Genomic DNA, 16,016 nt, shown 5'->3' with positions numbered 1-16,016 from the left:
CAAATTCTTAACATGATTGGAATTTTTGTTCCTTCTGTTTTTTTTTTGTCAGTTGAAAATTCATTGGAGTTTTGGTTTTATCTAATAGATGGGAAATTGTACACACTCAGAAATGACCTTCAGTCATGTTGGTTGTTTTGTTTAGGAAGCAATGCAGTAGCTGATGCTTTAGATCGCTGTGGAACTCAGGCACTGTGTGCAGAGAGTGATTTACCGCACGGCTCCTCCCTGGAACTTTCCCCTTCAGACAGCTCTGGTGGAACCTATATGTGGGATGAGGAAGTTCTGGAACCGATTGGACGACCCACACAACTCTGTGGGAGCTTTGATTCCAACCTTAACAGCATGGTAAGTTGTGTGCCTTAGACAGTGTATGTAATTGTAAACAAATAATTAGTTGCAGCAGCAGAATGTGTTCCATAGACCTCATGCTGGACCTCGTTTTTTAAACTGGTGTAAAAAAAAACCATCTTTAAATCATTTACAGGAGCCTTTTATGTGGTATTTATGAAAATGTCGTTAGTTGTAGATCTACACTATATGGCCAAAGTTTGTGGAAACCTGTGCAAAAAGTTAGTATATACTTTTAAAATGTCCCATTCCACATTTTGTCTCCACTTGCTGTTATAATTATCTCCACTCTTCCGAGAAGGTGTTCCACCGGATTTTGTGTCAATGAATCAGTCAGCTACAAGGGTGTTAGTAAAATCAGGTACTGACGTGAGGAGATCTGGGGTGCAGTCAGCGTTCTAATCACATCACATCAGTGTGCAAAGCAGTAATCAAAGCAAAAGGTGGCTACTTTGAAGAACCTACAATATGACATTTTCAGTTGTTTCACTCTTTTTTGTTATGTATATAATTCCACATGTGTTAATTCATAGTTTTGATGCCTTCAGTGTGACTCTACAATTTTCATAGTCATGAAAAAAAAGAAAACTTTTTGAGAAGGTGTGTCCAAACTTTTGGTCTGTACTGTATATATATCTGATCTATATATCTGATCTATATATATATATCTTCTTCTTCTTCTTTCGGCTGCTCCCATTAGGGGTCGCCACAGCGGATCATCCGTCTCCATACCACCCTGTCCTCTACATCTGCCTCTTTTACACCAACTACCTGCATGTCTTCCCTCACCACATCCATGAACCTCCTTCTTGGCCTCCCTCTTTTCCTCCTACCTGGTGGCTCCATCCTCAGCATTCTTCTACCAATATAATTTATGTCCCTCCTCTGCACATGTCCAAACCATCTCAATCTCGCCTCCCTCACCTTGTCACCAAAACATCCTACATGCGCTGTCCCTCTAATAAACTCATTTCTAATCTTATCCATCCTCGTCACTCCCAACGAAAACCTCAACATCTTCAGCTCTGCTACCTCCAGCTCCACCTCCTGTCTTTTACTCAATGCCACTGTCTCTAATCCATACAACATCGCAGGTCTCACCACAGTCCTATAAACTTTCCCTTTCAATTTTGCAGATACCCTACTATCACAAATCACTCCTGTCACTCTTCTCCACCCACTCCACCCTGCCTGCACTCTTTTCTTCACTTCTAACACACTCTCCATTACTTTGCACTGTTGACCCCAGGTACCTGAATTCCTCCACCTTCTGAAGCTCTTCTCCTGCAACCGCACCACTCCACTGCCCTCCCTCTCATTCACACACATGTATTCTGTCTTACTCCTACTGAGTTTCATTCCCCTTCTCTCCAGTGCATATCTCCACCTCTCCAGGCTCTTCTCAACCTGCTCCCTACTCTCACAACAAATCACAATATCATCCGCAAACATCATAGTCCAGGGAGACTCCTGTCTGACCTCGTCCGTCAACCTGTCCATCACCACTGCAAACAGGAAAGGGCTCAGGGCCGATCCTTGATGCAGTCCAACCTTCACCCTAAACCAGTCTGTCGTACCTACTGCACACTTCACTGCTGTCACACTGTCCTCATACATGTCCTGCACCACCCTCACATACTTCTCTGACACACCTGACTTCCTCATACAATACCACAACTCCTCTCTTGGCACTCTGTCGTAGGCTTTCTCTAAATCCACAAATACACAATGCAATTCCTTCTGTCCTTCTCTATACTTCTCCATCAACATTCTCAAAGCAAATAAGGCATCTGTGGTGCTCTTCCTCGGCATGAAACCATACTGTTGCTCACAGATGGTCACCTCTTCTCTCAGCCTGGCTTCCACTACTCTTTCCCATAACTTCATGGTGTGACTGATCAACTTAATTCCCCTGTAGTTACTGCAGGTCTGCACATCTCCTTTATGCTTAAAGATCGGTACCAGCACACTCTTCTCCATTCCTCAGGCATCTTCTCACCTTCCAAAATCCTGTTAAACAATCTGGTCAAAACTCCACTGCCATCTCTCCTAAACATCTCCACGCTTCTACCGGTATGTCATCTGGTCCAACCGACTTTCCACTCTTCATCCTCTTAATCGCTGCTCTCACTTCCTCCTTACTAATCCTATCTACATCCTGCTTCACCAACTCCACATCATCCAACCTTCTCTCTCTCTGATTTTCCTCATTCATCAGCTGCTCAAAATACTCCCTCCACCTTCTCAACACACTCTCCTCACTAGTCAACACATTTCCTCTCCATCCTTTACTGCTCTAACTTGCAGTACATCCTTTCCAGCTCGGTCCCTCTGCCTGGCCAATCTGTATAAATCCTTTTCTCCTTCCTTAGTGTCCAACCTCTCATACAGCTCCTCATATGCCTTTTCCTTGGCTTTCGCCACATCCTCTTAACCTGCTGCCGCATCTCCTTGTACTCCTGCCTACTTTTCTCATCACTCTGTCTATCCCACTTCTGTTTTGCCAACCTCTTTCTCCTTATGCTCTCCTGCACTTCCTCATTCCACCACCACGTCTCCTTGTCTTCCTTTCTATTTCCAGATGTCACACCAAGTACTTTTCTAGCTGCCTCCCTCATCACTCCTGCAGTAGTTGCCCAATCATCCAACACCTCCTTAACACCACTGAGCCTCTCTCTGACCTCTTCCCTGAACCTCACTACACTCTTCCTCCTTCAGTTTCCACCATCTTATTCTTCTTTCAGTCCTCACTCTCCTCCTCTTCTTCTTCGCCTCCAAAACCATCCTACAGACCACCATCCGATGCTGTCTAGCTACACTGTCCCCTGCCAACACCTTACAGTCTCCAATCTCCTTCAGGTTGCATCTCCTGCATAGCACATAGTCCACCTGTGTGCACCTTCCTCCACTCTTATCGTCACCCTATGATCCTCCTTCTTCTTAAAATAAGTGTTCACCACTGCCATTTCCATCCTTTTAGCAAAATCTACCACCATCTGCCCTTCCACATTCCTCTCCTTAAAACCATACCTACCCATCACCTCCTCATCACCTCTGTTCCCTTCACCTACATGCCCATTAAAGTCTGCCCCAATCACCAACCGTTCTTTCCTAGGTACACCATCTACCACTTCATCTAATTCACTCCAGAATCTTTCCTTCTCCTCCATCTCACAGCCAACTTGTGGAGCATAGGCACTGATGACATTTATCATCATCCTTCAACTTCCACCTTCACGATCATCACCCTATCAGAAACTCTCTTCACCTCCACTACACTCTTACTGTACTCTTCCTTCAGAATCACCCCTACACCATTTCTCTTTCCATCCACACCATGATAAAACAGTTTAAATCCACCTCCAATGTTCCTGGCCTTACTCCCTTTCCACTTGGTCTCCTGAACACACAGCATATCTACCTTTCTCCTCTCCATCATATCAGCTATCTCTCCCTTTCCCCGTCATAGTACCAACATTTAAAGTACCAACCCTAACCTCCACTCTCCTACACTGCTCCTTTCCCTGCCGTCTCTGTAGACGTCTTCCTCCTCTCCTTCTCCTCCTTGACCAACAGTAGCCCAATTTCCACGGTACCCTGTCGGCTAATGATACCTGTGGCGGTCGTTGTTAACCCGGCCTCGACCGATCCGGTATGAAATTCTCATTTGTGATCCGCATATTTGATTTGGCACATGTTTTCGCTGGATGCCCTTCCTAACGCAACCCTCCCCATTTACCCGGGCTTGGGACCGGCACTAAGAATGCACTGGCTTGTGCCTCCCTAATGGCTGGGTTATCTATCTATCTATCTATCTATCTATCTATCTATCTATCTATCTATCTATATATATATATATATATATATATATATATATATATATATATATATAGAGAGAGAGAGAGAGAGAGAGAGAGAAGAGAGAGAGAGAGAGAGAGAGAGGGACGGATTATATTATTAATATTACAGTTAGCATTAGGCTAATGACCTGAGCACTAACAATTGTGCATTACATCTAAAAGCTAAAGCTGTAAGAAATAAAGATGATTAACGTAATTTCCGGACTATAAAGTGCACCCATATATAAGCCGCACCCACTGAATTTGACAAAGATATTTATTTTTAACATAAATAAGCCGCACCTGTCTATAAGCCATTAGTTAGTTTCAGTCTACACTGAAACTAATGAACTTACACTTTAACGAAAGACACGTTACACGCTGTAACGGGTGAAATATGTTGCGCTTCCTTAAAGAGCAGAGCGGTATTTTGGGAATAGCATGCCACTGCATTTTTCCGCTATTACTGCATGTGTGCAAGACTGAGGAATATGTCCTTATTATTTTCTGATGCTCATTTCTAAGTTTCTTTGACTAACCCGTAACGCTGTTGCCAAGAAAAATAAACCTGTCTGTGCTTATATGATTTCTGTTGTAACTGGAGTTAGCGAGCTCTCCCTTCACCCAGACTCAACGCGTTACAACGGCTGGTATCTAAACAGTAGCCTACCAAGAAAGTCATTGTTCACTGTTTTCCTCCTTCCTTTCACAACTATTTATCTTGGGAGTTTATCTTTTGGCATCGTCGTGCATTTAAAAAAAACGTTTTTTCTCCCGAAGCCGTGCAGCTCAGAACACAGGTGAGGTGCGTTTTTTTGTTTCCGTTCGGAAATTTCATATATATAAGCTGTTTTGTTGTTTAAGCCGCGGGGTTCAAAACGTGGGAAAAAAGTAGCGGCTTATAGTCCAAAAAATACGGTAATTCTTCTATAAACGTAGAGAATGCAGTCAGGTAAGAAAGACAGGCATGTCATCACTCTCACTATTGTCCAGAAGTCCACTCTAACGTTAGGTTTAATAACGTTAAGCTACAAATACCAACGTAACCTTCTCTCACCTGAAAACAAACTGCACATAAATAAAACCTTTTGCCGTCAGCGCATGTCAGTGAACGCTGCTATTACTTCCGGCAGAAGTTCGTCCTTCAAACAGCTGGATAGAGTCTGCTTTATTATTTCAGTCTCCTTCATTCACATCCACTCGTCTGAGGACCTCATAGTGAGAGCTCACATGAACACACATCAAATTTAATTCAGCACCTAGGATTATCTCTAGCTCCTAAATTCATCACAAGATAAGGAGGAAACAGACCACAGCTGGCCATCAAACTACTTATCAGACGTGTCCAGTTGCTTTAAATGAAGGAAACATGTAAAACATGGCTGTAATTTATAACTGGATAATACAATATTTTTATTGAACCTTTTGGATTTGAACTGAAAATGTAAACTTCAACCACATCTTTATTTTAAATCCATTGTGTTCATATTAAGAATCAAAAAGACAGTATTGACATATTTCTAACTTGGTTATTTTGAGTAAGTTATAAAGTAAAGCTCTAGAAATCCAGCAAGCTTTTCCTCCAGACACTGGGACTCAAGGTCTGATTAATTATCTGATCTGCTTCTCTTTATTCTTTTATATGATCTTTAAAGTATTCTTTAGAGTATTTTAATCAGGCCATCGTTATGAAATATGCATAAACTTTGGGTGCACTTGTAGTGAGGTTTCTCTTCAGGTTACACCAACTTTTCTTTAGATGTTTTATTTAGTGTTAAGGTTGTAATCGAGGGTTAGTGTTGGAGAGAGATCTTCATGTTTAGAAGAACTGTTTTGTGTGTGTGTGTGTGTGTGTGTGTGTGTGTGTGTGTGTGTGTGTGTGTGTGAGTGTGAGAGAGAGAGAGAGAGAGAGAGCCCTCTCGTGGTGTTTAACAGTATTAAATAATCAGGTCATGATGAACAGTGTACCGCTTTGCTGGAGCTTTAAGGTTCTGAGAGTGGAATATTGGCGTTATTTTACAGGATGTGTCGCAGATACTGCAGTCATTTGGTAAGAATTGTAGGTATGAAACAAACATTACACAATTGTGTAGTTATTCAGAGATTATTGTCTGCAGTACAAAACCTACATGAGACAATGCAGTAGCTGATATTGTAGCTGGATATAAGTGTAATTGTGTGCGATATCTAAAGTTCAGTGTAAAAAAGAATAAAACGGGGATGTGCTGTTATTGAAAAGTAATTACCTAAAAGTAGATTATTTTTATTACTGCTTTATTTTTCTTAAATCACAACAGTTTAGACATGCTAGCATTTTATTATCCGTTTATTATTTATTTAAGATCACACAGATTTACAGTGGGACTCAAAAGGTTGGACACGAGTTCATTTGTGACATTTCTTACCTTCTTAATGTGCTTTAAAGCATCAGTTGTGTTGTGCAGAGGAAAGTGTGAGTAAAGATTCAATATCACTATTAGTGCTGCTACAACTACTGTACAAATCCAGATTATAGCAGGAAACACTCAGTTACACCTAAAAATTTACTGATTTACATAAACACTTTTCCGAACTCAAGTAGCAGATATATTTCAACAGCCACTGTTCAGAGGAGACTTTGTGACTCATGAACATCTGGTCTGCTGATGATTATGATGATCTTTACACTGGCTTTTATCAATAAACATTAGATTAAAAACCATTTATTTACATGTATTTAACATTGTAATCAGTGTAATGTTCAGTGGCCCAGTGGATTGTGTTTATTAGCAGAATGAAGACACCTCATCCATCCTCATCTCAACACACACCTCATCCAGTTCCACCATCAAGAACTATTAATCTTCATAAAGTTCTAATGCAGAACTCCATACATATTTATATTTATATTAAATATTCACTACCTCTTTTGAGTAAAGAATTAAGAAGATATATAATATATTCATAATTCTAATATGGACAGAGATTTAAACTGGAACAGGAAACCTGTGTGTGTGTGTGTGTGTGTGTGTGTGTGTGTGTGTGTGTGTGTGTGTGTGTGTGTGTGTGTGTGTGTGTGTGTGTGTGTGTGTGTGTCCACCAGGGGGCAGTATAGTTTTAAAGTGGTGGTGAGATTATGCTGCATTTTCACAATGACTAGAAAAAGAGAGCTTCAGCACTGCACAATGGCTTTATTTATCTTTATACTTCCTCCCTGTCTTTCCTCTTTTGTCTTCTCTCAATTTATCTGATAAAATATTTTGCTAATCCACATCAGATCACAACCAGGTCACTACCAGACCCCTGGGCAAACTCCTGCAGATATGGTGTTCAGTGTTTTTTTTATCTCTTCCTGTTTCAGCCGGGAAAAACCCTTGCTATCTGTGTGCTAGCATGAAGGTTCTCTTGGTGTGTTATAGACACTCTGTCACATGCTTGTGGTGAAACCATCTTACTGAAATATTGATTCTCCCTGTACTTCTGCTCCTGTACAGACTGTAGACAGGAAGTGTAGAGTTGAAGACCCACAACTGTGCAACATCTGTGTTCATAAACCTTCTGAAATCAGTGACCCTCAGTCACACACATCTTGCTTTCTACTGAGTGTGGAACTCTCAGTGCTTTTTGTGGAACAGAAGCTGCTCATGAGGAAAAGTCATTTCTCTGAGCTGCTCAGCTGGGACTAAGCTCTCTCAGGGAGGAGCAGCTGCTGCTCCATCTCCATGCTTTACTGCACTCCAGTCAAACCTACAGCGGGTTCCTCAGCACGGCTCGAGTACTCGCTCTCTCCGAGTCTAAACATCTTTCTTAAACACCATGGGCTCCTCAGCATAGGTGCAGCATTTATAAAGAGGCTTTGCATTAATTATTATTGTTGAACAAAACTGTATATATGTACAGTGGAACCTCTGGTTACGAATTTAATTCGTTCCGGTACTTTATTCGTAACCTGAAAAGTTTGTATCCCGATACAAATTTCCCCATAATAATGAACAGAAACTTCGGCAATTCGTTCTGGACAACCAAAATATTACTTAAATAAAAATAAAGCCAATATTCACTAATATTATTTACTTTTAACATGTTATATTAAAATCATACCACATAAAAACATACAAAAGAGGAAAAGATCTTTACCGGTACTTTCCTTTGAGAAGACTCGCTGCAGGAGGCGGCGTTCGTAGAAGGGGAGGAGGGAGAGTTATTGTTTGGAAGGAGAATCTTATTATATTATATTATTATATATTATTATATATTATATTATAGAATATTAAAGACAGTGTTATTAACACGAACGCTGAGACAATTGTTGCATTAGAGGGAAAATGAGAGCTGTTTCTTTAAGGCTACTATCAGTTGGTATTGAAGTCCAGAGTGAAATTCATTATGGGTATTGTACTTCGGAAAAGACTGTAACCCTGCTAATCTATCTTCATAAAAACAAGTAAAGTGGTTATGCATCGGCTAATGTTGTCCATCTCATCATTCCACGAGCATCAACTAACGAGTTGTTACGCTGCTGCCGGGAAAAGTTCAAGCGGATAAGTAACACGATGCTCTCGCTAGGGACACAGGACGCTAACTGATGTGACGAGCTGCGTGGATAGAGCAAAAACAACCAACTTGCCTGCGATTTTTGGTGGCGGCGTTCGTATCGATATATTGTTCGTAACCAGGGGCAAAAATTTTGATGAACTGCGATTCGTAACCTGAATTATACGTATGCCGGGGCGTTCGTAACCCGAGGTTCCACTGTATTTCTTTTTGTTGGAGTAATAAAACTTTGATGTGGCTTTTGTGTGCACATTTAGAGCTGTACAGATCTGAAGGAGCACAGAGGGAGATCCATTTTTTCACTCGTCTCATTCTCTTTTCTTTTCCACCAGGACATTCTCAATAATTTGGACAACTTAGACTCTTGTGATCTGGAGGAGGATGATCTCATGCTGGATGTGGACTTGCCTGAAGATGTCTCTCTCCAGAGTGGTAGGTTCCATCATACAACTGTCTGCAGATTTAGCTGGGATCCTCCTCAGGTGTAGTGCAGATCAGCTCAGAAGGCCAGCTGTGATCCTGCATGTGTAGGTGGTGTAGTGATGTAGGTGGTGTAGTGATGTGTAGGTGGTGTAGTGATGTAGCTGGTGGTGTAGCGATGTGTAGTGTAGTGATGTTTAGGTGGTGTAGTGATGTGTAGGTGGTGTAGGTGGTGTAGCGATGTAGGTGGTGTAGTAATGTGTAGTGTAGTGATGTGTAGGTGGTGTAGTGATGTGTAGGTGGTGTAGTGATGTGTAGTGTAGTGATGTGTAGGTAGTGTAGTGATGTGTAGGTGGTGTAGTGATGTGTAGTGTAGTGATGTGTAGGTGGTGTAGTGATGTGTAGGTGGTGTAGTGATGTGTAGGTGGTGTAGTTATGTGTAGGTGGTGTAGTAATGTGTAGGTGGTGTAGTGATGTGTAGGTGGTGTAGTGATGTGTGGGTGGTGTAGTGATGTAGTGATGTGGTGGTGTAGTGATGTGTAGGTGGTGTAGTGATGTGTAGTGGTGTGTAGTGTAGTGATGTGTAGTGATGTAGGTGGTAGTGATGTAGGTGGTGTAGTGATGTAGGTGGTGTAGTGATGATGTAGGTGGTGTAGTGATGTAGCTGGTGGTGTAGCGATGTGTGGTGTAGTGAGGTGTAGGTGGTGTAGTGAGGTGTAGGTGGTGTAGTGATGTGTAGTGTAGTGATGTGTTAGGTGGTGTAGTGATGTAGGTGGTGTATGATGTGTAGGTGGTGTAGCGATGTGTAGTGTAGTGATGTGTAGGTGGTGTAGTGATGTGTAGGTGGTGTAGTGGTGTGCAGTGTAGTGATGTGTAGGTGGTGTAGTGATGTAGGTGGTGTAGTGATGTGTGGTGGTGTAGCGATGTGTGTAGTGTAGTGATGTAGGTGGTGTAGTGATGTGTAGGTGGTGTAGTGATGTGTGTAGTGATGTGTAGGTGGTGTATTGATGTAGGTGATGTAGCGATGTGTAGGTGGTGTAGTGATGTGTGGGTGGTGTAGTGATGTGTAGTGTAGGTGGTGTGATGTGTAGTGATGTGTGGGTGGTGTAGTGATGTGTGGTGTAGTGATAAGTAGGTGGTGTATTGATGTAGGTGGTGTAGTGATGTGTAGTGTGGTGTAGTGATGTGTGGTGTAGTGAGTGTAGGTGGTGTGTAGTGATGTGTGTAGTGTAGTGATGTGTAGGTGGTGTAGTGATGTAGGTGGTGTAGTGATGTGTGTAGGTGGTGTAGTTATGTGTAGGTGGTGTAGTGATGTGTGTAGGTGGTGTAGTAATGTGTGGTGTAGTGATAAGTAGGTGGTGTAGTGATGTGTGGTGTAGCGATGTGTAGGTGGTGTGTGATGTGTAGGTGGTGTAGCGATGTGTAGTGTGATGTGTAGGTGGTGTAGTGTGGTGTAGTGTGTGTAGGTGGTGTATGTGGTGTAGTGATGTGTGGTAGTGATGTGTGGTGGTGTAGTGTAGGTGGTGTAGTGATGTGTAGGTGGTGTAGTGATGTGTAGTGTAGCGATGTGTAGGTGGTGTAGTGATGTGTAGGTGGTGTAGTGATGTGTAGTGTAGTGATAAGTAGGTGGTGTATTGATGTAGGTGATGTAGTGATGTGTAGGTGGTGTAGTGATGTGTGTGTGTGTGTGTGTAGTGTAGTGATGTGGGTGGTGTAGTGATGTGTGGTGTAGTGATGTGTAGGTGGTGTAGTGATGCAGGTGGTGTAGTGATGTAGGTGGTGTGTATTGATGTAGGTGGTGTAGCGATGTGTAGGTGGTGTAGCGATGTGGTGTAGTGGTGGTGTAGTGATGTGTAGTGATGTGGTGTAGTGATGTGTGGGTGGTGTAGTGATGTGTGGTGTAGTGATGTGGTGGTGTAGGTGGTGTGGTGTAGTGATGTGTGTAGGTGGTGTAGTGATGTGTAGGTGGTGTAGTGATGTGTATTGTAGTGTAGTGATGTGTATTGATGTGTAGGTGGTGTAGTGATGATGTAGGTGGTGTAGCGATGTGTGGTGTAGTGATGTGTATGTGGTGTAGTGATGTGTGTGTAGTGGTGTGTAGGTGGTGTAGTGATGTAGGTGTGTAGTGATGTGTGGTGGTGGTGTAGTGATGTGTAGGTGGTGTAGTGATGTGTGGTGTAGTGTAGTGATGTGGGTGGTGTAGTGATGTGTAGTGTAGTGATGTGTAGGTGGTGTAATGTGTAGTGTAGTGATGTAGGTGGTGTATTGATGTAGGTGATGTAGCGATGTGTAGGTGGTGTAGTGATGTGTAGGTGGTGTAGTGATGTGTAGTGATGTAGTGATGTGTGTAGGTGGTGTAGTGATGTGTAGGTGGTGTAGCGATGTGGTGTAGTGATGTAGGTGGTGTAGTGATGTGTAGGTGGTGGTGTAGTGGTGTAGTGATGTGGTGTAGTGATGTGTAGGTGGTGTATTGATGTAGGTGGTGTAGTGATGTGTAGGTGGTGTAGTGATGTGTAGTGTAGTGATGTAGGTGTGTGTGTAGTGATGTGTGGGTGGTGTAGTGATGTGTAGGTGGTGTAGTGATGTGTAGTGGTGTAGTGATGTGTAGGTGGTGTAGTGATGTAGGGTTTGCAGTGATGTAGTGGTGTAGTGATGTGTAGGTGGTGTAGTGATGTGTAGGTGGTGTGTGATGTGTGGTGTAGTGATGTGTAGTGATGTGTATTGTAGTGTAGTGATGTGTAGGTGGTGTAGTGATGTGTGATGTGTAGGTGGTGTAGTGATGGTGTAGTGATGTGTGTAGTGATGTGTGTAGGTGGTGTATTGATGTAGGTGGTGTAGCGATGTGTAGGTGGTGTAGTGATGTGTAGGTGGTGTAGTGATGTGTAGTGTAGGTGGTGTAGAGATGTGTAGGTGGTGTAGTGATGTAGTGGTGTGTAGTGATGTGATGTGTAGTGATGTGTAGTGTAGTGATGTAGGTGGTGTAGTGATGTAGGTGGTGTAGTGATGTGTGGTGTGTAGTGATGTGTAGGTGGTGTAGCGATGTAGGTGGTGTGGTGATGTGTAGTGTGGTGTAGTGATGTGGTGTAGTGTGATGTGTAGTGTAGTGTGGTGTAGTGGTGTAGTGTGTGTAGGTGGTGTGATGTAGGTGGTGTAGTGATGTGGTGGTGGTGTAGTGATGTGTGGTGTAGTGATGTAGTGATGTGGTGGTGTATTGATGTGTAGGTGGTGTAGTGATGTAGGTGATGTAGTGATGTGTATTGATGTAGGTGGTGTGTGATGTGTGGTGGTGTAGTGATGTAGGTGTGTAGTGATGTGTGGGTGGTGTAGTGATGTGTGGTGGTGTAGTGATGTGTGGTGGTGTAGTGATGTGTGTGGTGTAGTGATGTGTATTGATGTAGGTGGTGTAGTGATGATGTAGGTGGTGTAGTGATGTGGTGGTGTAGTGATGTAGGGTTTGCAGTGATGTGTAGTGTAGTGATGTGTGGTGGTGTAGTGATGTGGGTGGTGTAGTGATGTAGGTGTGTGTGTAGTGATGTGGTGGTGTAGTGATGTAGGTGTAGTGATGTGTAGTGTAGTGATGTGTAGGTGGTGTAGTGATGTGTAGGTGGTGTAGCGATGTGTGGTGTAGTGATGTGGTGTAGTGGTGTGTAGGTGGTGTAGTGATGTAGTGATGTGTGTGTAGTGATGTGTAGTGTAGGATTTGTATGTGGTGTAGTAATGTAGTGGTGTGTAGGTGGTGTATGATGTGTAGGTGGTGTAGATGTGTAGGTGGTGTAGTGATGTGAGGTGGTGTAGTGATGTGTAGGTGGTAGTGATGTGGTGTAGTGATGTGTGGGTGGTGTAGTGATGTGGGTGGTGTAGTGATGTGTGTGTAGTGATGTGTATTGATGTAGGTGGTGTAGTGATGTGTAGGTGGTGTGATGTGTGTAGTGTAGGGATTTGTATGTGGTGTAGTAATGTGTAGTGGTGTATTGATGTGGTGGTGTAGTGATGTGTAGGTGGTGTAGTGATGTGTAGGTGGTGGTGTAGTGATGTAGTGTAGAGATGTGTAGGTGGTGTAGTGATGTGTGGTGGTGTAGTGATGTGTGGTGTAGTAATGTGTGGTGTAGTGATGTGGTGGTGTGTAGGTGGTAGTGATGTGGTGTGTAGTGTGGTGTAGTGATGTAGGTGGTGTAGTGAGGTGTAGGTGTTGTAGTGTTGTGTGGTGTAGTGATGTGTGGGTGGTGTAGTGATGTAGGGTTTGCAGTGATGTGGTGTAGTGATGTGTAGGTGGTGTAGTGATGTGTAGGTGGTGTACTGATGTGTATTGTAGTGATGTGTAGGTGGTGTAGTGATGTAGGGTTTGCAGTGATGTGTAGTGTAGTGATGTGTAGGTGGTGTATTGATGTGTAGGTGGTGTAGTGATGTGTAGGTGGTGTAGCGATGTGTAGTGTAGGATTTGTATGTGGTGTAGTAATGTGTAGTGGTGTGTAGGTGGTGTATTGATGTAGGTGGTGTAGTGATGTGTAGTGTAGTGATGTGTATTGTAGTGATGTGTATTGTAGTGTAGTGATGTGTATTGATGTAGGTGGTGTAGTGATGTGTAGGTGGTGTGTGATGTGTGGTGTAGTGTAGTGATGTAGTGATGTGTATGTGGTGTAGTAATGTGTAGGTGGTGATGTGTAGGTGGTGTATTGATGTAGGTGGTGTAGCGATGTGGTGTAGTGGTGTAGTGATGTGTAGGTGGTGTAGTGATGTAGTGATGTGTGTAGTGATGTGTGATGTGTAGGTGGTGTAGCGATGTGTAGTGTAGTGATGTGTGGGTGGTGTAGTGATGTGTAGTGTAGAGATGTGTAGATGGTGTAGTGATGTGTAGGTGGTGTAGTGATGTGTGTGGTGGTGTGATGTGTAGTGATGTGTAGGTGGTGTAGTGATGTAGGTGGTGTAGTGATGTGTAGTGTGATGTGTAGTGATGTGGTGTAGTAATGTGTAGGTGGTGTAGTGATGTGTAGTGGTGTAGTGATGTGTAGGTGGTGTAGTGTGATGTGTAGGTGGTGTAGTGATGTGTGGTGTAGTGGTGTGATGTGTGGTGTGGTGATGTGTAGGTGGTGTAGTGATGTGTAGGTGGTGTAGTGATGATGTGTAGGTGTAGTGATGTGTAGGTGGTGTAGTGATGTGTAGTGATGTGTAGTGATGTGTGTAGTGATGTAGGTGTGTAGTGTAGTGATGTGTAGTGTGTAGTGATGTGTGTAGTGTAGTGATGTGTGGGTGGTGTAGTGATGTAGTGTAGGTGGTGTAGCGATGTAGGTGGTGTAGTGATGTGTAGGTGGTGTAGTGATGTGTGGTGTAGTGATGTAGGTGGTGGTGTGATGTGTAGGTGGTGTAGTGATGTAGGTGGTGTAGTGTGTAGTGATGTAGGTTTGCAGTGATGTGTAGTGATGTGTGGGTGGTGTAGTGATGTGTGGTGTGGTGTAGTGTGTAGTGTAGTGGTGTAGGTGGTGCAGTGATGTGTAGGTGGTGTACTGATGTGTATTGTAGTGATGTGCAGGTGGTGTAGTGATGTAGGGTTTGCAGTGATGTGTGTAGTGTAGTGATGATGTAGGTGGTGCAGTGATGTAGGTGGTGTAGTGATGTGTAGGTGGTGCAGTGATGTGTGGTGTAGTGATTTGTATGTGGTGTAGTAATGTGTAGTGGTGGTGTAGGTGGTGTATTGATGTAGGTGGTGTAGCGATGTGTAGGTGGTGTAGTGATGTGTGTAGTGTAGTGATGTGTATTGATGTTTAGGTGGTGTAGTGATGTGTGGGTGGTGTAGTAATGTGTAGTGTAGGGATTTGTATGTGGTGTAGTAATGTGTAGTGGTGTGTAGGTGGTGTATTGATGTAGGTGGTGTAGCGATGTAGGTGGTGTAGTGATGTGTAGGTGGTGTAGTGATGTGTAGTGTAGAGATGTGTAGGTGGTGTAGTGATGTAGGTGGTGTAGTGATGTGTAGTGTAGGATTTGTATGTGGTGTAGTAATGTGTAGTGTAGGTGGTGTATTGATGTAGGTGGTGTAGCGATGTAGGTGGTGTAGTGATGTGTAGGTGGTGTAGGATGTGTAGGTGGTGTAGTGATGTGTGGTGGTGTAGTGATGTGTGTGGTGGTGTAGGTGGTGTAGTGATGTGTGGTGGTGTAGTGATGTGTGGTGGTGTAGTGAGGTGTAGGTGGTGTAGTGATGTAGGTGTTGTAGTGTAGTGATGTGTAGGTGGTGTAGTGATGTGTAGGTGGTGTAGTGATGTAGGTGGTGTATTGATGTGGTGGTGTAGCGATGTGTAGTGGTGTGTAGGTGGTGTATTGATGTAGGTGGTGTATTGATGTAGGTGGTGTAGTGATGTGATGTGTAGGTGTAGTGATGTAGTGATGTGTAGGTGGTGTAGTGATGTAGGTGTGTAGTGATGTGATGTGTAGTGTAGTGATGTGTAGGTGGTGGTGTAGTGATGATGTAGGTGGTGTAGTGATGTGTGGTGTAGTGATGTAGTGATGTGTAGTGTATGTGTAGGTGGTGTAGTGATGTGTAGGTGGTGTAGTGATGTGTAGGTGGTGTAGTGATGTGTAGTGTAGAGATGTGTAGGTGGTGTAGTGATGTGTAGGTGGTGTAGTGATGTGTGTGTAGTGATGTGTAGGTGGTGTAGTAGTGATGTGTGGTGGTGTAGTGTAGTGATGTGAGGTGGTGTAGTGATGTGTAGGTGGTGTAGTGATGTGTAGGTGTGTAGTGTAGTGATGTGTGATGTGGTGTAGTGATGTGTAGGTGGTGTAGTGATGTGTGGTGTAGTGATGTGAAGTTGGTGTTGTGATGTGTAGGTGGTGTAGTGATGTGTGGTGGTGTAGTGATGTAGGTGGTGTAGTGATGTGTGTAGG

The 16,016-nt window shown here is 43.4% G+C and overlaps 1 protein-coding gene across 7 annotated transcripts in view; it reads left to right on the top strand.

The window, feature by feature from the left end:
* The window catches only part of ccser2b (coiled-coil serine-rich protein 2b), a 63,592-nt gene that overhangs the window by 11,789 nt on the left and 35,787 nt on the right, over positions 1-16,016 (top strand). For all 7 annotated transcript variants that reach the window (XM_046872663.1, XM_046872661.1, XM_046872662.1 and 4 more), the window contains exons 3-4: positions 146-348; positions 9,056-9,155. In XM_046872663.1, the coding sequence (XP_046728619.1) occupies positions 146-348; positions 9,056-9,155 (303 nt within the window). The remainder of the gene's footprint in view (positions 1-145; positions 349-9,055; positions 9,156-16,016) is intronic.

This window comes from Silurus meridionalis, chromosome 18, assembly GCF_014805685.1.
Source record: "Silurus meridionalis isolate SWU-2019-XX chromosome 18, ASM1480568v1, whole genome shotgun sequence".
In the NCBI taxonomy this organism is placed as follows: Eukaryota; Metazoa; Chordata; class Actinopteri; order Siluriformes; family Siluridae; genus Silurus; species Silurus meridionalis.
This window is presented reverse-complemented; position numbering and strand designations above follow the sequence as displayed.